The 19,894-nt window shown below is 33.4% G+C and overlaps 2 protein-coding genes across 3 annotated transcripts; both read right to left on the reverse strand.

The window, feature by feature from the left end:
* Positions 1-1,207: 1,207 nt before the first annotated feature.
* On the reverse strand, positions 1,208-7,832 carry LOC100807262 (SNF2 domain-containing protein CLASSY 3). The gene is made up of 3 exons (XM_014779470.3): positions 6,036-7,832; positions 5,607-5,744; positions 1,208-5,263 (listed from the first exon to the last, which is right to left on the reverse strand). Exons 1-3 carry the CDS (start codon positions 7,725-7,727, stop codon positions 3,353-3,355), a joined length of 3,741 nt encoding a protein of 1,246 aa, XP_014634956.2. The 5' UTR covers positions 7,728-7,832; the 3' UTR covers positions 1,208-3,352.
* A 4,474-nt stretch (positions 7,833-12,306) lies between these two features.
* On the reverse strand, positions 12,307-19,436 carry LOC100794359 (nucleolar GTP-binding protein 1). 2 transcript variants are annotated; one of them, XM_003532177.3, is made up of 14 exons: positions 19,278-19,436; positions 18,953-19,077; positions 18,672-18,792; positions 18,504-18,568; positions 18,265-18,378; positions 17,974-18,048; positions 17,486-17,524; positions 17,335-17,406; positions 17,047-17,160; positions 16,307-16,378; positions 16,172-16,208; positions 15,314-15,426; positions 14,209-14,415; positions 12,307-12,834 (listed from the first exon to the last, which is right to left on the reverse strand). In XM_003532177.3, exons 1-14 carry the CDS (start codon positions 19,351-19,353, stop codon positions 12,757-12,759), a joined length of 1,308 nt encoding a protein of 435 aa, XP_003532225.1. In that variant the 5' UTR covers positions 19,354-19,436; the 3' UTR covers positions 12,307-12,756. The 2 variants fall into 2 exon arrangements, with proteins under 2 accessions (XP_003532225.1, XP_014634957.1); XM_014779471.3 differs by having other exon boundaries at positions 18,953-19,104.
* Between the last annotated feature and the right edge of the window lie 458 nt (positions 19,437-19,894).

Here is a 19,894-nt window from a genome sequence, read left to right on the forward strand (position 1 = left end):
AATTAGGGGAGTAATAATTTCCACACTTTTTTTTTTTTTTGTATTCAAGGAAAATGGGAATTGATGTTATTGCCCGAAATCCTTAAACAAGAAGGTTCTTGTTTCTTTTCTTTACATTTAGGTTAAAATATATTTATTTTTTTCATTGTAAATTTAAATAGGTTATTTTTTTATTCAATCATAATTTCGGATAACCCAAACCTATATGTATCATGTTATCATTTTTTTTTAATTTTTTACATCAGTTATAATTATAACTAATGTAGAATAACGATTTCTACACCTGTCATAATTATAACTAATCAATGTAAAAATTTCCCATTAAAATTCATCATCGGGCATTCTCCATGAAGCACCATTTTCTCCAAATTTTGATGATTATCTATCTTGAGAAGAGAGTAATGTAGTATCAAAGAGAATGTTATGAGTTTCATCACTAGCCCCATGCCATCGAGTGAATTGGTTTATCATTGAGTGACTTGCACCTACACAATTTGACCATACATCATGATGATTAGTAGTAATCTGAGTTTGCTTTCCCTTCTGGATCTTGGTTTCTGCCAGGGGTTTTAACATTTCAGCTGACTTAGTTGCCTGCCTTTCTACCTCTGCCAGTCAATATAGCCTTTTTAGGGAGCTTAGATTTTTCTACCATCCCTTCTTACTGCATTAGCTTCTGAAGCTTTGTTTCCTAAACGACAAATATCAGTCTTTTAAATTTGTCTTTTTCGGTGTATTATTCTAAAAGGCATAGAGTGGGGTACACACACACACACACACATATATATATAACTTGTAAATTGATGATATTAACACAATCAGTGATATTGCACAAAATAGTATCAATATATAGTGATTATCGTTAGAATAAAGGCCAATGCAATTTCTGAAGAGGAAATGATTTTAGTGACAGTATATAAATAGTTTCACTTCTAGTTCAGTAGTGGTTAACCAAGATTGGTTTATGCTTTACCATTTTTGCCTGAGATTTAGTTTTCTTATTATTTATCTTCACAATCTTCTGTAACATAACCAAGTTTTTATCAGCCACTTACGAAGGAAAAACAGTGTTGAAAATCTCAGCCAGTGTGATATTGAAAATTAAAACTAAAAGCAAAACCAAATAACCACACTATTTTTTCAAGGTAGAAGGGAAGGGAGAATTGAAAATATTGTACGAAACCACTTGGCTGAAAATTAGGCACAACCTTTTGACCAATGAGGACAGAATTGCTATTTGCTGACAATTTCATTCAAACGCAACTTCTTTTAAGCTGGTAGTAGCATAGAAAAAGACCTACATAAACAAACCAGCAAATTGACAAACAAAATTGAGCACCCCATCATTATATAGTAACCAAGCAATCATTAGTATTTGTTTAGTGCATCAAATGTAAAGTTTTGAGTATAGTAAATTCAAACATAATAAGGAGGTAACCTGGCTGATGGGACCTATTTTAAGTATGTTCTGAAAACTTCATGAATTTTGCCCATGGACCCCAAGGTGAAGTTTCCTTTCGACAACTTTTGAAGTAGTTCAGGTTGTTTATCCATAGGAACAACTTCATGAATTTTGTCCATGAACCCCAACCCAGTCTCTCCCATGCATAGATCAAAAGTCATTGGACAAGACTAAAATTTAAGATTTAAGGGAACTGACACATACATAATAACATATTGGCACTAGAAGCAATCCAGTCTCCCATGCCTAGCTCAGTCCTTTTGAATACTATGAAATGATCTCAAATGCAGAGATTAAGAAGAACATGAATCCATGTAAAGCACTAAATTACCAGTAACAAATGCAACTCAATTTCTGAGTGGGTTGACATCCAAAACTTTGTAAGGTATATTGCAGTAGTCTAAAAATGCTGGTAAAGCAAGTAAAAATGTCAGTATAAAAAACCAAAGGAAAATATTGTGCAAATCTAAACGAGAAAAACTACAATAATAAAAAAGAAAGATGTAACAACCACCAATATAATAGCCGTGCTCACAATTATATGCGAGATAAATCAATAGGGTGAATACAGCCTCATTTGAAAGTGGCAATTGACTACCAATGTGTCATTTTTTCTATCCTCTTTCTATTTCTACATTCAATGCTACTATTTAAAATTCTTGATAATTTTGTAATTGTAAGGTGACCTATCTTGTACTCAAAATAAATAAATAAAAACTACACACACAAGTATATGTCCAAAAACAACAAAAAAAATTGCTCTATTAAGTAGGCATCGACCGATCCCAAACCTCAAATACACCTCCAATCTTTGTGCATTTGTCAATAGTTACATTGTTGATCTTGCCTGCATATTGTTTAGAAATGATTCAGTTACTTTTAGCATTTTCATCAACTGATAAGTAACTGGATAGCAAATAAGAAAAGGAAAGAAAGAAGGACTTCACCTTGAATCTGCAAAACAGAGTTTTGGCATCCATAAAGAAGAAGAATGAAAATGAAGATTGAAATTTACCTTGGCTGAGAAGAACCAGAAAATAGTTAATGAAATGGAAAAAAGTAAAACCAGAAAGTCATCACCACAAACCCAGAAGGACAAGAAAAAAACAAAAAAGGAAAAGCCTAGCAGAAGTGCAGAACACATACAGCCGGGGATGAATGAATTAGTAGAAAGAACACCACCACATGAAATATGGGTTAGTCAATGTCAAACACATATTAGTTAAAATCTAGAAATCATTTTCAATTAGTAGATAGATGAACCTTTACGTTTGGAGCGTCTCTAAGAAATAACAAATCAACCACCAATGTTGCTTCAGATAGATTGAAGGTAAAGGAAAACACACTCTTCCTCGTGCAACAACCCATGTTAGCTCAACAGAAATTTATCAAAAAAAAAAAAAATCTTGTGAATAATTTCTTTAACTTTTGCTTGACCCTGGCTGCATTTCCTTGCTCCCTCTATTAAGTCTATGTAAACATATTCAAGCACACAAGCAACAAAATTTGACCATTCTAGTTGGGCCAAACTTGTTCAAAATCCACAAATTGGGTTTACAATTGCATTTAAGGTGTTTCTTGCTTTCCAGAGACCAGAGTTGTTCCAACAGTTATCTGGTTTATAAAGGCAAGACAGAACAAAAAATAAAATTCAGAGATCACACTAGAAAATTCTAGAAATAAAATTGTGCAACTAACATAATGACACAGGCATGATCAAAAAATGGAGCCAATAAATTAAAGAACTTTTGTATTCAACCATTAGCCGTATTTGTTGTTGCCGTTCAAAAGTTTCTGTATTAAATAAATTGTGCAACGAACATTTTTCTGTCAAACAAAAAACTATGAATCAATCAGATATATCTTTAGAAAATTCCATTAAACAAAGCATCAGGGGCACAAAGTCTCCTGATCTCCCTCCTTTGGTTGAACCAGACATTCACCAAATATATCCTTGAGTTTTTCATGCTGAACCATGGCATCAAGAACTTTATCCTCAATTACTCCACTTCTCTTGAGCTTATCACTTTCAGCATTTCTATTTGAGAAAACCAGTTCAGATAACCGGTTCTTTTCTGCTTGTTTACAATATTTGGTGCATTCAGGGGTGCCTTGTGCAAGAAGATGATAAGTGTAAACAACCTTCTTTTGTCCAAGTCTATATGCTCGGCAAATAGCTTGTCTTTCCACCGAGGGATTCCAAACAACATCAAGAAGCACGACCCTTGAAGCTCCAACTAAGTTAATTCCTTCAGAAGATGCTTTTATAGAAGCAAGCAACACCTTTGCTTGGCTATTGGCATCATTGAAACTATGAATTAGGGACTGCTTTTGCTTTTGGTCAACCCTGCCATGCATAAACAACACTTCTCTGCCCTCAGACCAATTGAAGGCTGACTCGAGTTGGTCCTTAATTAAGATCAAGGTATCAATAAATTGGCTGAAAACAAGGACTTTCTCATCAACTGCATCACATAAATTCACAAATTCCATCAAAAATTTTGTTTTGACCCCTTCATAAGAGTCCAATCTACACTTCTTTAACTGATCCATGTCAATAACAGATTCTTCCTTTTTTGAGAGAGAGCAGTTGAGGAAAAGGGATGGGTGTACAGAGACCAAGGCCAATTTGTGTTCAAAATTGAGTCCATTTTGAGAACATTCAATGCTATCCAGAATTTTTTGCTGCAAGATTTCGGGCTTCAAAATCAGTACACAATCTTGTAACCCAAGAAGGTTCTTCTGAAGAATGCTACCTTTGTGAACATGAACAAAGGGATTCATCAGCAATTTCAGCTGTTTTATTTTCTCGTCAGCCGGATTTCCAGAATTAATGGACTCCCAACTCACATCTTTTGAAGCTTTCCTTTCCTGTATCAGTTTACTTTGGCAAAACTTCTTCAGTTCTTGCGGTATGTTGTCAGAAAAGGATGGTTTCATTAAGCAAAAAATATTGAAGAGTTCCAGAAAATTGTTCTGGAAAGGAGTCCCTGAAAGAAGGATTCGCTTCTGACTTCTACTTTCTGAAAGAACCTTCCAAATACAGCTACGCTGATTCCTCGGTGTGTGCCCTTCATCAAGAACTAATAAACCAGGATAGTCTCGCAGAACCTTTCCCATCGCAGTTTCAATGCTTGCACGTTTCTTCTCTTTCCGAATCTTTCTGTTTTTCTTCTCTTTCTCCCCATCATCTTCAGACTTTCCCCCAGCTAGCTTCTCATATAAATTGTAGCTAATTAACAGAATGCTCTTCTCTTTGTACCATGAACACAGCTTCAGCATTCTTATGGCATCCTTATTCAGCTCTTGATAACCAAATTCATTAATTACATTTTCTTTTCCTGACAATTCAGCATTGTTCAGGTTATGGAATGGAATTCCTATGTTCCACTTCCTCAACTCATCTTCCCAAGTAAGCAGTATGTTGGCAGGAGCAATGATAACAGGTAGACACTTGGGAAACAGTTGCAAATATGTCTGAAGAAACACCATGGTCAACTTTGTCTTTCCTGTTCCAGGAGCATGTGAAATAATGCACCCACCCTCAGTACCCGGGTCAACCCTCTTCAACTCAGCAAGGTTGGTGGTTCCTGCCAAACTTGTCCAAATAAACTCAAACCCTTCTTGTTGATGAGGAAACAAGCCTTTTTTAATGTCAGAAATAATATCCCAAACTGTTCCTTCATTGTGAGACCAAGCTGCCCCTGAGTCATCACCACAATCATCAAACGTAGCTCCATCAAACTGTGAGGTTTTCCATGCACCAGGAAATGCCTCTCTACCGGATCTTTTGGAATCCACCTGTATTATATGCACAAGGACGCATACATCAGTACTTCCTACCATTTCATTAAGCATGATAATCAAGTCAGAACAACCACGAATTAGCAAATTAGCAAATAAATATTTAAGCTCCATGGTTCTCATAAGAAGCAGTGTGATTTGCCTTTTAAATAAGAAAAAAACACATAACAATAGTGAGCAGCATAGTTCAATAGATAATACCACATATCATTCTTTTTGCCTATGTTCATAAGTGAAAAGATACTAGGCCTAAAAGTGGCAATAACAAAGTCTACTTTACATCCTAAAATTAAGGAAATTAGATTTCTATAAACCATCATCAAATTTAATCTGTGCTTACAAATGGTGGCATGATGTATTTGATTTCAGTGGCAATCCAACCACACAATCTGCAGTATACCCCAATCTCCTCATTAAAAATAGTGTCATGCTTGCACTGCAAGGCTGGATTTTCTTCCTTTGCTCTTGCTTCATCAACCTGCAGATAATAACATACAAAGTTAGTTACTAATTTCTCCTCTCATATAAATAACAATTTGTTTGAACATTTATCCATTTATGAAGAATTTATCAAAACAGAGCTCAAATATTCAAAATCACATGCTACCACCCTACTACTATCACTAGCATCCTTCTTAAGCACTACTGACACATGCACATAAAAATACAAACTTAAATGCTACCACCTTTAACATCTAATGACTATAACTGAAATTATATTACATTTATATATTTCTCTTCGGCCTTTCAGCAAATAAAAAAAAATTACCTGGATCCCAATTTCTCCAGCTCGAAGCAACATCTCCATTTCAGCCCACAACATGTCTAACTCTTTCTCAGCCTCTGATTTTTCAACAGGGTTCTTCTTCAGAAAGTCCCATGTCAAAGGGATTCCCACCCCACAAGCTAATGGCTGAGTCTGACCCTGAACAACAACACCATCCTTTTCTTCCAACTCCATTGGATCATCTTTGTCAGAATCAGGCTTTCCCCAAAAGCATTCGGTGAAGAATTTAAAACCTATGTTCTTTGATCTATTTGACATCCTTAGGACTTCATGGAGCCCATTTTTGTCACCATTTCCATCATCCTCCTTCATAACAACTTTAGCTGAATCTCCCATCTTCTCTTGCCTTTTTGGCAAAGGAGAAACACTTCTCACACCTGATGGCAAACGCTTCTTCTTCAACATAGTTGAATCTCCTGCCTCAGTTTCTTGAAGAGCAATATCCAATTCATTCCATAGCATATCAATCTCCTTCGCAGATTCTGCTTCCACAGGTTTTTTCTTCTGGCAGTTGCCATTCAAAGGGACTGTCTCCCTAGCAGCTAACGGCAGACTCGGTCTCGGAACCTGATTAGCAAAGAGCTCATCAGCAGCAGCATTGACACTTTCTCCTCTCTCTGCTGCATCATCTATCACTTCTGCCTGCCTTGTTTCATCCTTGCAAGTACACGATTTGCTAGATGTCACACTAGCACAATCAGCACCATTCCATTTCTCAACCATCTCCTCCTCCTCCACCTGCATTCTCCGATTCCCTTTACCTTTTCTTCTACTAACTCCACTGCTCCCGGATTTACTCACCAGATTTCTGACCCTCTCCTTCACAAACTTCTTGTACAACTCTCCCCTCTCATCATCACAAGAGGAATCATCATCACTCTCACTCTCCTCCTCAATGCTTGAATAGTCTTCCTCATCATCAGCCCTTTCATCCTCAACACCAACCTTAAAATCATCATCACTTGAATCATCGTCCTCGCTCGAAGAGGACGAACTCGAACCAAATCCATCATCAGAAGACACGCTACTACGATCCCTGCCGTGGTCCTCCTCGCTCTGACCACCCCCATCATCTGAAACACACAGCATAACAACCGGGTTCTCGGGTCTAGAACCGCACTCATCATCGTCACCACCACCAAAGCTTGCAACTTTCTCAGCAGCCACGTAACACAACACTTCAGGGCCTTCATCCTTCTCTTCCACCTTAACCTCAACCCTCTTCTTCTTCTGCTCACATTCCCCATACACCTCTTCCTCAGCTTCATCATCATCTTCATCAATTTCAACAACCTCAAAAGGACCATCATCCTCACTCTCTCCCAGAAACTCAAAACCCCTTTCCATAGATTTTTCAATCTTCGCACTCGCACCTTCACCTCCACCCTTGAGTTCTTTCACGAAAACCAATTCATCATCATCGTAATCCACCACTCTCCTCCTCTTCCGACTCCTGATCAAACCACCCCGAACCTCGACTCCTTTGCTTCGCGTCCTACGAGCTGGTCCAGTATACTCATTCATTTCAAACAACAAAACCAACACAAAAAAAAGACCCTTTTCTTTCCTGTTTCTTCGAACAATAATCAGAAACACCCCACAACGCAAGATCTCTTTTTTATCCTCTAGAGTCCACCAGGATCCACCGAGAAGGCAACGAGCGAAAATGAGCATCTGAGAAGAAGATGAGAAAGAGAACGCAGAAAGTGTTTGAAGGGAAGAGGAAGAAGGAGAAACCGTGTTGGGGAAGTAAATAAACGAAAGACAGAAGAAGCTGAAGGGGGGGTCACAGTGACAGAGTAGAGTTTCTAAATATATAAAAGTGGCGCCAATGAGAGAACAAATCGACCTCTGAATAAGGGCCCTGTTTGTGACATGTTGGCAAAAAATAGCAAAAGATAATAAAGCACAAAGGTCAAAAAAGACTTTAAGGATCTCTACGGAGACTGAGATGCTGACAAAAAGATCACACTCGATACAAGAATATCGATGTTTATGTTTATGTTGTCTTGCAAAGTCTTACTAAGTCTTAAAAGCACTGTAGGAAATGCTCTAAACTTACACTACATTGATGTACATTTTATAATGTTTGGGAATCTTTTTTATGCAAAAATTACAAAGTAACGGGAAAATTATTTTTGCTTTGCGTTAAAAAAAACGCAGATTCAAACACACCGTTAATCATCCACTTTGTCACGTTGATCCCCTTTCTCTTTTGTCAAGTGAACTCCCTAGTCCTCTTTCTTGATTTGTTGTTTTCTGATAATAATAAAAAGTACAAAATATATTATATTAAAGGAGGTTTTTACTTTTTAACCCATTTCTAATTGTGAATTGTCCATCAACATGTGATAACGATAAAAATAGAAAATTGTTTTAATCGAAGATATTTGTTGTATGTAAATATGAAATCGTTTGATTTTATTTTTATTTTTCTATTAGAGTTAATGATGCATAAATTGATAGATGGGAACAATGTTGTTATTTTTTTACTTCTATTAAATTTTTATTTATTTATTCTATACTTGTACTTTTTTTTGGTGAAATTCTATACTTGTACTTATTTCTTATTATTTATATTTTTATTGATTAGTTTCTAAATTTATACTTATTCTATCGTACCAGGCCCGTCCCAATCCCAAGGTAAGGAAAAGCCTGATTTTTCTTTGATGACATAAAATGCGTTTAAAAAATGAAAATTAAGAAAATGAGTTGAATAAATTAAACCAAACTTATACTACAGAAAATAAGTTGAATGAATTAAACCAAACTTATATGACAGACAAGCATGTGAAACTAATAGGATGAACTAAAATACTATTTATTAAATTTTTTTGGAGAATGACAATTAAATGAATTTTAGAGGTTCTATGAGAAGATCGAATGGCTCATTGAAGGTATAATGGGGTTGGTTACTTATGGGGTGACTAACCATAGTTCATATGGCTCAAGGATTGTCATAAAGATGAGAAATAGTAACGTGTGCCTTTATAAAAAAAAAAAATAGTAACGTGTGTGCATATTAATGTAGCTGAGTTTGTACAAGAGTAACCAATATTAATTGGCTGCTAACTGGCTTTGGTGTAGAGTATAGATAGATGTTGGCGAGTGATGGTGGCTAAGACATCAAGGAATAATGGAGGGTGTGGGTAAGGTTTTACTTCATATTAGATTATTAGATTTTAAATCCAGAGATGCAAGGGTTTTTTTAGTTATATACTTCTTTCTTTTTAGTTATATACTTTTAATTCATACATTTTAATTTTACTCTTTTATTTATTAATGGAAACATGAAAATATTGAAGAAAATATAAATCAAGTGTCATGTTAATAAGGATTTGTGTACGAGTAATTGAAAATTGATTATTTTGAAAGGCCTAATCCGTCACAATTCAGCAAATAAAAATCATAACACCAAATGGAATTTTAAATATTATCTTTTGATCTAACGTATAACCTTGATTTGGTAATAAAACTAGTCATATTCTTTTCTATTAATAAATTTTTTGATGGAATACTTTTCTATTAATACATAATAACTTATTTGTTGGATTTCTTAATTATCATTCTTTCAGTTACTTATTTATTTTTGTGCTTTAATTTGAACCTTATTTATGAAAAGGTGTTACACGAACATTAAAGCTAATGCTAATTAAGGCTCCACTAGTCCAAGATGAAGGGATCATGTTGTAAAGGCATGCAAAGGTTTGTCTTGTTAAACGCTCAAGTTAATATTTTCGTTAGAATAACTTGCATTAAAACTTAGTGCGTTTGCTTAAAATAAAAAATACTTAGTGTTTATTGCGAGCAAACTCATTTAATACGGTACTAAAGAATTTAAAACACTCGTCACATAGCTAGTTTTTCTTAATAATCATATACTATGATCAGAGTCATATAAAACTCCTCAATTCAAGAGTATGGATGTGTCTAAGAAGGTATTTTGTTTACATTATTTTTATTTTTAATTTTGTAAATAATTATAGTCATAATGATTTTATAATTAAATTTATTTGAATTTGTGCATTCATTTTATATTAGTAAATTTTATTCTTTTAAAATAAAAATATAATATTAAAAAAAAGAGAATAGTTTGTTTTCACATATTTTATTCCCAATTTTGAAACAATTAAAAAAATTATGATTAAAAGTGAAAATAAAAAAAAAACTTCCTCAAACTAGGAGCACTTTAGGCATTTTTAAAATTATTTTAATTTATTTTAGAAATACTAGTGATTAGTACGGTATTTAATAAAGAGTAAGTTTTTATGAACAAATAAAAAGAAAACAATTTTTTAACACACTTTATAAAATATTTTAATTTTTCACTTTTAGGTATTGGGAAGGGATAACAGATTTTAATAATTTTTTGATCGAATATTTAAATTTATGCATTCATTTATTAATTATTGTGTATTTTTATTATATTTCTTAATTTTATTTTTTTAACTAAAAATATCGGATGCAAAATGATATAAAAATAATATTTTGTTTTCAATATTTTTAAAAAATTTAAATTACTACAATAATATTCTTATAATTCAAAGAAAAAATTAAAATATAATAAAATTATTTTTAATCAAACATCCCTTTTTTCTAATTGAATTTTGAAGAGAAAGAGAGAGTACAAAGTGTCTCTCACTAAGAAAAAAAGTGAGAATAATGAAAATAAGTATAAAACAATTAAATAATAAATTTACTTATTCACTCTTTTACTTATTATTCAGCGATGATGTTAACAATTATTATTATGATATTTTTGTCTATTTGTGTCACTTAGACTTTTTCATTAATGATAATGAACGCAAAAGTTAATGGATAAATGAATTTATTATATTATTTTCACTTTTAGAGACTAAAATTTGAATTTTCATTTCTCGGAGTCAAGTTTGTCCGCGCTCTATATTTACCCTAATATTTATATTTAATTATAGCTACGTACAGTTGTCACAGTTAGCCAAGAATGTGAATTTAGATCGTGACTCATGCATGTCCCTATACTAGACCAAAATGAGATACACAGTTTGGGGAGTTAATTCTTGACAGTAGGATCAGCACATGGATGTGGCAAAGGTAAAATGGTTTTTTCTGACCACTACTGAACCACCCCCTAGTAATGACAAGGTTTCATGTAAGTTTAATTACAAATGATGGTGAGTATTAATCTAGTTTCCAACCGTGGCTACATTATGAGGAGGACGTATTTGCCTATGGACTTGAGTAATAACTTTGTATCCACCTTTCTAATTAATACATTATATTTTCTACTCATTACACTTTTTTTTTTCCAATTCTCTTCTCTCTTACGGTTGAACTATCAATTCTAATTAACAAGGAGCTCGGTATGCTGTTTAGTATGATGTCGGCAGTTTGACAAAGGGTTAAGCCATAAAATCAAATCCATCATTGATTTGAGATATTGATAAGATGAATACTCATTTCTCCTCAATGCTAGGCATAATGCGGGTATAGGGACTTTAAAAAGATTATTTTTTTCTTCTTATCTTATGAACTTTAAGGTGTATGAAGTGTCATTTCCTATCTTAGATTTTAATTTTAGTAGATAAAAAAAGAGTTCATTTAACTTAAGTTGATTTAGGCCAGAAGTAGACCTAGATCAAGATAATCCTTCTTTGAAATACTTTGGTAATATTCTTAGATTGTAATCCAAATAAAAAAAAAAATAGAGCATAGGGAATCATGTCTTTATTCTTTCTGTCAAAGAAAAAAGATGGTGGACTAACTAATATTTCTATTGGTTAATGAAAAAGCTCAATCCTTCTTTGGTGTTTTCAAAACAAATTAAATACCGATCCTCACTATTATGTGTCCCTTGCACCATCAGCTTCTCTCTTTGGTTCCCCTCTCATCGCGTCATAAGCACCTCAATTCTCACTATTCTTTACAAATTTGAGGTTCAAACGCTACGACTAGGGTGCATCCCGTGGGTTCCTAAATATTTTTTTCGATTGGGGTGCAGGGAGCAAATAAGGGGGTGTAGTAAGTAAAATCCATTAGTGATGATGTATATAAAAACCAAAAAAAATATTACATGTACTAAAAGCAAAAAAAAAAGTTTAGGTAGTAATTTGAAATGTTTAAACCATTTTTTTATATCTCTAACACTTTTACTATTATTTTCTCTATTTCCTCTTTATCTTAGGATAAATTACCACATTTCTTTATTGTATCATGATTTGTTTCCTAATTAGCTAGAATTATGATTAGTATAAATAAGAATTAACACTAGATATTATGAACATATCTAATATATCAATACATTATATCTCAATATCAATTCAGATCTTAACATTAACCAATTTATGAAGACTTCTGACAATGGACTTAAGAAGTTAAGACACATGATTGAAGCCAATGACAATCAATGAACTGAAAAGTTGATAAACAAGCATTTATTGTTTCTTCAAGAAGGCCCAATACGGGTGGAACATGATCTCCTCAACAAAGCTAAAAGTGACTGAACATTTTCTGGAAGTTTCGTATGCTCAACCTACCAATGCTTAATTGCTTGAAGGTATTAATTAAGAAGCCTTTGCTTCTTTTCCTGCTTGGAGGCTGGCCACAGAGCTGCTAACATATTTTACAAAGATAAGCTTCTGGCTCATGAAGGTTTCAGACTTCCCTATTTGATCAGGAAGTTTCTTCACAAGTTTGATATCAACCCTTAGTGGAGTGACACCTTTCACTTCTCCTGGTTGTTGCTTATATCATTTATCTTGGCCATCTGCAAATTAAGCAGTTCATGCACTCTCTGCTTTAGCTACACAATAAAACCAACAACCCTTATTAGTCAAAAAGCTAAGCCACAAAAAGAAAAAAAAAAATGTATAAAATATAAATCTATCAGCAGAAAAAGTAAGGTTGCTCCAATATATTTGGTGCATCAAATGTCTTTCAGCATCTTGTTATCTTGCAACAAAAATATACCCTTGCATTGGACCATATGTACTATGGTCCTCACCCCATTTTCCCCATCTAAATTTGTTTATTCTATTTATTTTTAACCCCTCAATTCAATAGAAGTTTATGAAAGCAAAATGATCCGATCTTCGTATCTGCAATTTCCTTGAGCACCAATTTATTATTTTTAAGTCTAAACCAAATTATTAGTATAAATAGATGTCAATGTTTTGTATACAATCAATCCATTATCACTAGTACAAGTACAAGTTCACTAATACAATAACGGGAAAAAAATTAGGAAACAACACCTATGATTGCATCCTTATCCAGAGGATTAATTGATTCCATAGTACATTCTAAAAAACATTTAAAATATTCTAAAATATTATACAAGATACACTAATGGAATTCTGATTTCTGCAATATTCTAACAATTTAATTGTCACATTTCTCTATTTGGATTACAAATGTTAGTTGACAACTTCAGATTGCATGCAATGCTTCAACCCACAAAAATAAATACATCGTATTTTATATTTTCACATTAGGATTTGATGTAATTGTCATTTTTAGGTATATCAGTTGGGTAAATATATCAAACTAGTTTTACATATTAATTGTTTTATTGAAAGGAAAATTCATCATTTTATATTTAATAATAGTAAGACTTTAATCATAGTGCACCAGTTACATAATTTAATTGTTTATAAACTTCAAATTTATTATTAATTACTTTTCTACGAACAGAAGCAACTTATTTTAAAATTCAGATACATTATAATTTTTATTCAAATGACTATATATAATGTGATTGTGCAGAGTCAGTGGGTTTTCAACCAACGCAAGTGGCTATCATATTAAAGAAATTAGCAGTTGCCTCTAAAGGATGCCCCATGCACCAAAAAATGGGGTGGGCCACGAAGAGTGCCAATATGGCTATCATTACAAGAACTTTTCTCCCCATAAAATTGTGATGACTTATTAGAAAAAAAAAATGGTTATAATATATTATGTGTATGATTTTGCAAAGCTTTCAGCACATCTAGCATAGGTTTTCTTGTTTCACAAATAAAAAATTGCATAAGCCAGCATCAACATGGCCATTGTTTAGCTACTGAACGCCATCACCAAAACATTGTGTGGAATTCAGCATTATCGCTCTATTTTAACATACACAAACAATAATAGAGATTCTAGTGAAGATATGAAAATTAGAATAGATTTTCCTCACCTCATGTAGCCCTCCTTGTGTTTTGACAGATACGTTAATAGCTCCATTGGGACCTGATTTCCGGTACTTTTCAAGCTCGAGTTGGGAGGGATGAGGCTCGTCTGTTGCATAGACTACAGGAGACGTCTTCAACAAATCAGATTTTGACACGACATCAAGCCATAAATGTCCATTGAACCTTTCTCTGAGTTCTTTGTATATTGAAAACTGCATAACCAACCATCATCAATTTAATGCCTTATCAAAAAGACAAAAACTTTCAATTTGATTACAATTGTTTTCAAACTATATATGGTTTTGAAAATTTTTATAAACTCAACTCATTCCTCTTGAGTTTGGAGTCACTTTGTAACTAGCATGGCATGCTAAATATTTTTGCTAAAAATCTTCAGTCTAATGCCAACCATAAAAAGACATAATCTCTCTCCACAGATTGAAGGGATTGTGGTATGGATCAACTTGTTTTATGCAATTGAATGGAAAGGAACAGAATTTCATTTTATGCATCAAAGTAAAGGGAAGAGAATCCATTTTTTGTAATGCATAAGACTCCAGCAACTGAGGCTGTAGGCTGTAGCTCATTAACAAGGGACCTTTCTCAAAGAAGGCATAAGCTCATAACATTTAAATTGTCTTCTTTAAAGTAGTATGGAGGAAAAAAAAAAAGGCAAGGAGCAGTAGGAGCCCAGAACATGAATCATTCTCACTTGAATCAATTCCTATCACTTTCTCATCTCCAATTCTGATATTTTATTTCTGACTGCCATCAGATATACCCTTTATGTATGGATTTCTTTTCCATGGAAGTAATTACAAAGTAAATAACCAAAAGTTAATGGCCCCAAAATACATTAGAATGAAGAAGCACTGAAATCAAACACAAATACAAGCCTTTAATCGACATCTAATTCAAATGGAGTTACAAGTCTGAGTTATGCCCATGTAGTCTAGACAAGTACATGTTTCAACCACTTGAACAAAATTGTGTTTCTTGCATTATAAGTTTGAAAGCAATGAACCAGATAACTATCTTTATGGCCAGTTAAAGAAGATCAATTTCACACTTATTTTCAGTTTTAATAATTCAGTTGTCATAGAAGCATACCTGATCAGAAGGTGAGGTGCCACACTCCCCAGAAAGGTCATGGACATACAAAACTGCTGTCGGCAGGTGCGAAAGGACAGCCAGAGTCAACTTTTCCAAATTATTCCTGTCCTCTAAATATCCAAATCAGAAAAACAAATTTATAAAGAGGAAAATATTGAGCTTAACTAAATAAAAAGGACAAGAAATCAATTGTGATTTATTAGAACTAATTATGAGGTACAGGAGATCTAAGATCCTCCAACATCTCATAGTATTATAATATACCAACATGTAAGGTGCCTGTGAATTTTCAACAAGTCAAGTTGCATTGTGTCCAGTTTCAACAACCTACCTTGCCCATTGAAAGCCATTTCTACACTCTTTTTCAGTATAACAATGCTTTAAGAAACCAAATTACATAGAACAAATCCCGTTTCTTTCTGGCCTACAACAACTCTCCCAACTAACCAAGTGATCCTGCTACCACCATCCATAAACCATAGGATATTTCCCATAATTCTTTATAATCCACCTAAAATTGCTACTATAATACTTAAAAAATATAGATTTACAGAAAATAACAAGCAGCCAGCCATCAAACCTTCTAAACAGATATTTGGGCCACTAGCTTAACACTCAAAGGGATACCAAATAAGTAGCACTGCAAATTCTAAGGAATTAAAAAGCTAAGGCAGAATGGAAATGGGCGTCACTGTCCACACTCCTCTATACTACAACCCTCGTAGGAAAATTAATCCTCAAACCAATGATGGAGTAAAATATTTCACTAAGAAAACCTTGGATACATACTATTCACCAAATGAGATAAATAAATACTACTTGAAAATTGAGAAAAACAAAATAAATGTTAATTACCATCATGTCTCCTTAGCAGGCCCGGAGTATCTGTTACCTACAGACATGCAAGGTATACAATTACAACTGTGTGATATGCCGTTCAGAATGGGAAAAAATGTTAAAAATCCAATAACCAGTCAGAAAATTGCTAACCTGAAACTTCTGAAAGTTTAAAATAATATGACCCATAAGAATTCCTCTTGTTGTGAAGGGATAGTTACAAATCTGAAATATTAGGTAGAAAGGAAAGTTGAAAGTGTGAGAAAAAGAGTGGATGGTGGAATCTTTAAATATTTAGCAACTAAGAAGTTTTGCTGAAGCCTGAAGCAAAACATGTCAACATTTAATCTAGCTTAGTTTAGTATCTACGTTCATTGTGCATATGATTAGTTAGGTTCCTTTTATTGTGGAAATTAGGACATAAGGAAACTAGGGAAATTATATATACAATCAAAAAGTGCTTACACACAGTCTCATAAAAACTATTCTTTCAAGAACTAAGAGAATGGCTGTTAAAAAAAACAAAAATAAGGAAAAAGTACTACAATCGTGACATAGTGCACTTGAACATTTCAGAACCACCAACGCAGACAGAACCATTGGAAATGGCCACATATCAACCAAGTAACAAAATAAAAATATTTATCCTTCAGTAGCAATTTTAACCAAGGGGATTGTGTCCTGAACTCCTGATTGATATCACCATATGCATATTAAATCTTTTGGGCAGAATTGGCAGACCCATAAGAAGGAAATTGAAAGAGATGTAGAATTTAAAGTCCAGATTTTAACAAAAAAATTATTCAAGCCCAGATTTTTAAAGAGCCTAAAATAAAAACAGTATATGTAAGAAGGATTTTAACAAAGAAATATTAAAATATTTGGTCGCATACCTCAGGCTTGCCAGTAGAGAGTACATGGACCAAAGAAGATTTGCCTACATTAGGAGCTCCAACAAGGCAGAGAGTTGGTGTTTCCAAATTAATTACAGGCATTGCCCTGAGAGTCTGTAACATTTATAACTATCAGCTAGATTATATAAATTGAGTTCAGATGGAATATTATTGAAGAAAATAAATTAAATTTCACAGGCCACCCAAATTGTGAACACTGATATATATGTTTACAGTAAACACACACACAACTAAAGAAGGATTTCATTTGTTGAAAGTGCAGAATACCTTGGCTATGCCTAACAAATCATCAACAACTTTTCGTTCTTGAGCAAAAATCTCTTCAATTTTCTTAAGCCCCTGCATAAAATCATGGCACATAATGAAATATTCAGAGAAATTTGAAAGCAGATGTTTCCTAAAAAGACTTGCACCTCACCTCATTCAGCCTTTCCTCTGCTTCTCGCTTTGATGAAGACTGTTACAAAATGAAATGAAACCAATCATGAGAAGAAAGCAAAAAAGAACTCACCAATTTAACAAGATGATTACGTAAAGAGATATTGGAACAGTCCATCTGAAAGAATTCAATTTTAGAAAAATAACAGGCTGACATGATGGTACAAATACTGACATGAGCAATGCTTCCTACTTTAAGGATGAAGCAATGAAGACCACACAAATCATGTAAAGATCTCTTCTTCGAAAATTTAAATATCATAAAATCATATCATTATGAAGACAAGACTTCATACCTTCAACAAGAACAAATTGGTATTCATATCAAGACCTAACATAAAGGATTCCTAATCTTGCTACTAAAACTTCATACATATCAGTGCAAATAATACTTTCAAGCAGCATGACAACTACAGAATTACCCATCCAAGGAATAGATCAAAATCAAATGTAAATTACTAAAGAAACCTTAGCGCAAAGTGAAGCATGTTCCTTTCCAACAGATACTACCCTCTTCCTTAAACTGTCTACCTTTCGTAGCACCTGTTAAACATTTTTAAATCTAAAATTAGAAAAAGTCTAAAATAACAAGTTTATATGAATACAGCAATCAACCACAAATATGTATTCATCCAGCCTCTCTAATATGGGAATGATAAATAATCACAAGACTATTATATGTCCTGTAATAACTAAGGGAATGCGATAGTGGAAGTTGAAAAACACGATCAGCGGTGCAATGCCATTTTACTAACATACCATTTCGTAGTATCCATCTCCAAGTGTCAGCTCAATAAGAGATCTCTCATAAGGATGAAGATGCATTTTGTTAGGAAAATTCTCCACATACGTCCTCAAGGGAACAGCAATTTCCTAACAAGAGCAGTACAGTTAACTTACGATACATTCTTTTTTACATAAAATGGACAGTAGAAACTGAAATACACATTATAGCTCTAAAGCATGACATATTCAGAAGTATTGATTATTGAACATACTTTCATCAACGCATCAAGTTGCTTTGCACCCTTATTTTTCTCCCTTTTCGCAATGTTGGCAATTCCTACAGTTTAAGCAACCTAAAAGTCAATGCCAACCATAGGGTTTTAAGATGTAAACACAAACGCCAACCTGGAATCTAAGAATATAATTTTGCAGTCATGAACCTTTCGTTGGAGAAACCTTCCTCGCCTTTCTGAGTGCAGAGCCAATAATGTCAATAGATGGCATCACTATGGGCAACTTTTGAAATGCCCCAATAGATTCAACTTTCCTGGATAGCTTTTCCTACAAGTCGAATATACATCCAAAGGGTAAGGTAACACTAGAAAATCTTTCTTCCAAATTACCATAAAGCCACTATTAAGTGGGAGTTAAAATGACAGTGGTGGAAGCAATACATACATATGAATTAGGATACATACAGAAGCAACATATGTATACATACCATTGTCTTCTTTTCTGTTGTTTGTTGCACAGTGGGATGATAGCTTCCATTGGAAATTTCATATGAATTAGTTTGAATGGCTTTACATAAGCACCAGATGGGGTGCATTTTCACATTGGGTGTTCCTGTATTATGTACCCAATTGAAAATAACTTTAAAAAAAAACACTCTTTAGAGTTTATCAAAATAAAGAATTTTAAAAAAAATAATAAAATGGAGCTTCCATCTTAATTTCAGCAATAGTTGCAGCATGGAATGATTCAATTAAGATATGAAGGTTGAAAAAGACAAAATTGAAGGAGTGAAAAGTTGAGCCCTTAGTTACCTTTGGAGTTTCTGAGGAGAAAAATGGAAGAAGGGAGAACGTGGCCTTTGAGGAAAAGAGAGGAAGGGGCTTTCATTTCGGCGTCGGAGCAAGCAACCTCGTTCAGTGGTGTTTCTGTCCACCGATAATGTTTGAGTTCGATGCCTATGCTGCATTCTCCTAGTTAAACATTTTATTTTCTCCCCTCATTTGGATATTTTTGTTTTTTTTTTCCACCAAAATTAAATTTATTTTTTAATCTCTCTATTTGAAAGAGAAAAAAAGTTCTTTTTAATCTATTTTTATTAAAAAAAGTTCTCTGACTGATGTTGGAAAGACCGATAGTTTTTTCTATTAATTTTATGAAAAATTAAAAATAGTATTTTCATGTAATCATAAATTATGTATATAGATAAATTTATTAACTTTTAAATGATTATTTTAAAATCATATTAACAGACATTTTTTTGTTGAAAGTATAATTTTTTTACAATGACAACTTATAATAGTTATAATTTATTTTAGCTATTAATTTTTAAAAAATATATTAAAAATTAATTTAGAGATATAGTATAGATTGAAAGGGGATATATGTTAAGATGTATTCAAATAGAATAAAAAGAGAGCAATTTGGTATG

Source organism: Glycine max, chromosome 8, assembly GCF_000004515.6.
Source record: "Glycine max cultivar Williams 82 chromosome 8, Glycine_max_v4.0, whole genome shotgun sequence".
Taxonomy (NCBI): Eukaryota; Viridiplantae; Streptophyta; class Magnoliopsida; order Fabales; family Fabaceae; genus Glycine; species Glycine max.

Coding starts and splice junctions, on each gene's coding strand:
- LOC100807262 (XM_014779470.3), bottom strand. CDS start 7,727: ATGCTCATTTTCGCTCGTTGCCTTCTCGGTGGATCCTGGTGGACTCTA. Junction 5,745..6,035: donor CTGGAGAAATTGGGATCCAG/GTAATTTTTTTT, acceptor TATTATCTGCAG/GTTGATGAAGCAAGAGCAAA. Junction 5,264..5,606: donor AATACATCATGCCACCATTT/GTAAGCACAGAT, acceptor CATATAATACAG/GTGGATTCCAAAAGATCCGG.
- LOC100794359 (XM_014779471.3), bottom strand. CDS start 19,353: ATGAAAGCCCCTTCCTCTCTTTTCCTCAAAGGCCACGTTCTCCCTTCT. Junction 17,161..17,334: donor ATTTGTTAGGCATAGCCAAG/GTATTCTGCACT, acceptor TAAATGTTACAG/ACTCTCAGGGCAATGCCTGT. Junction 14,416..15,313: donor GCACCTCACCTTCTGATCAG/GTATGCTTCTAT, acceptor TTGGTTATGCAG/TTTTCAATATACAAAGAACT.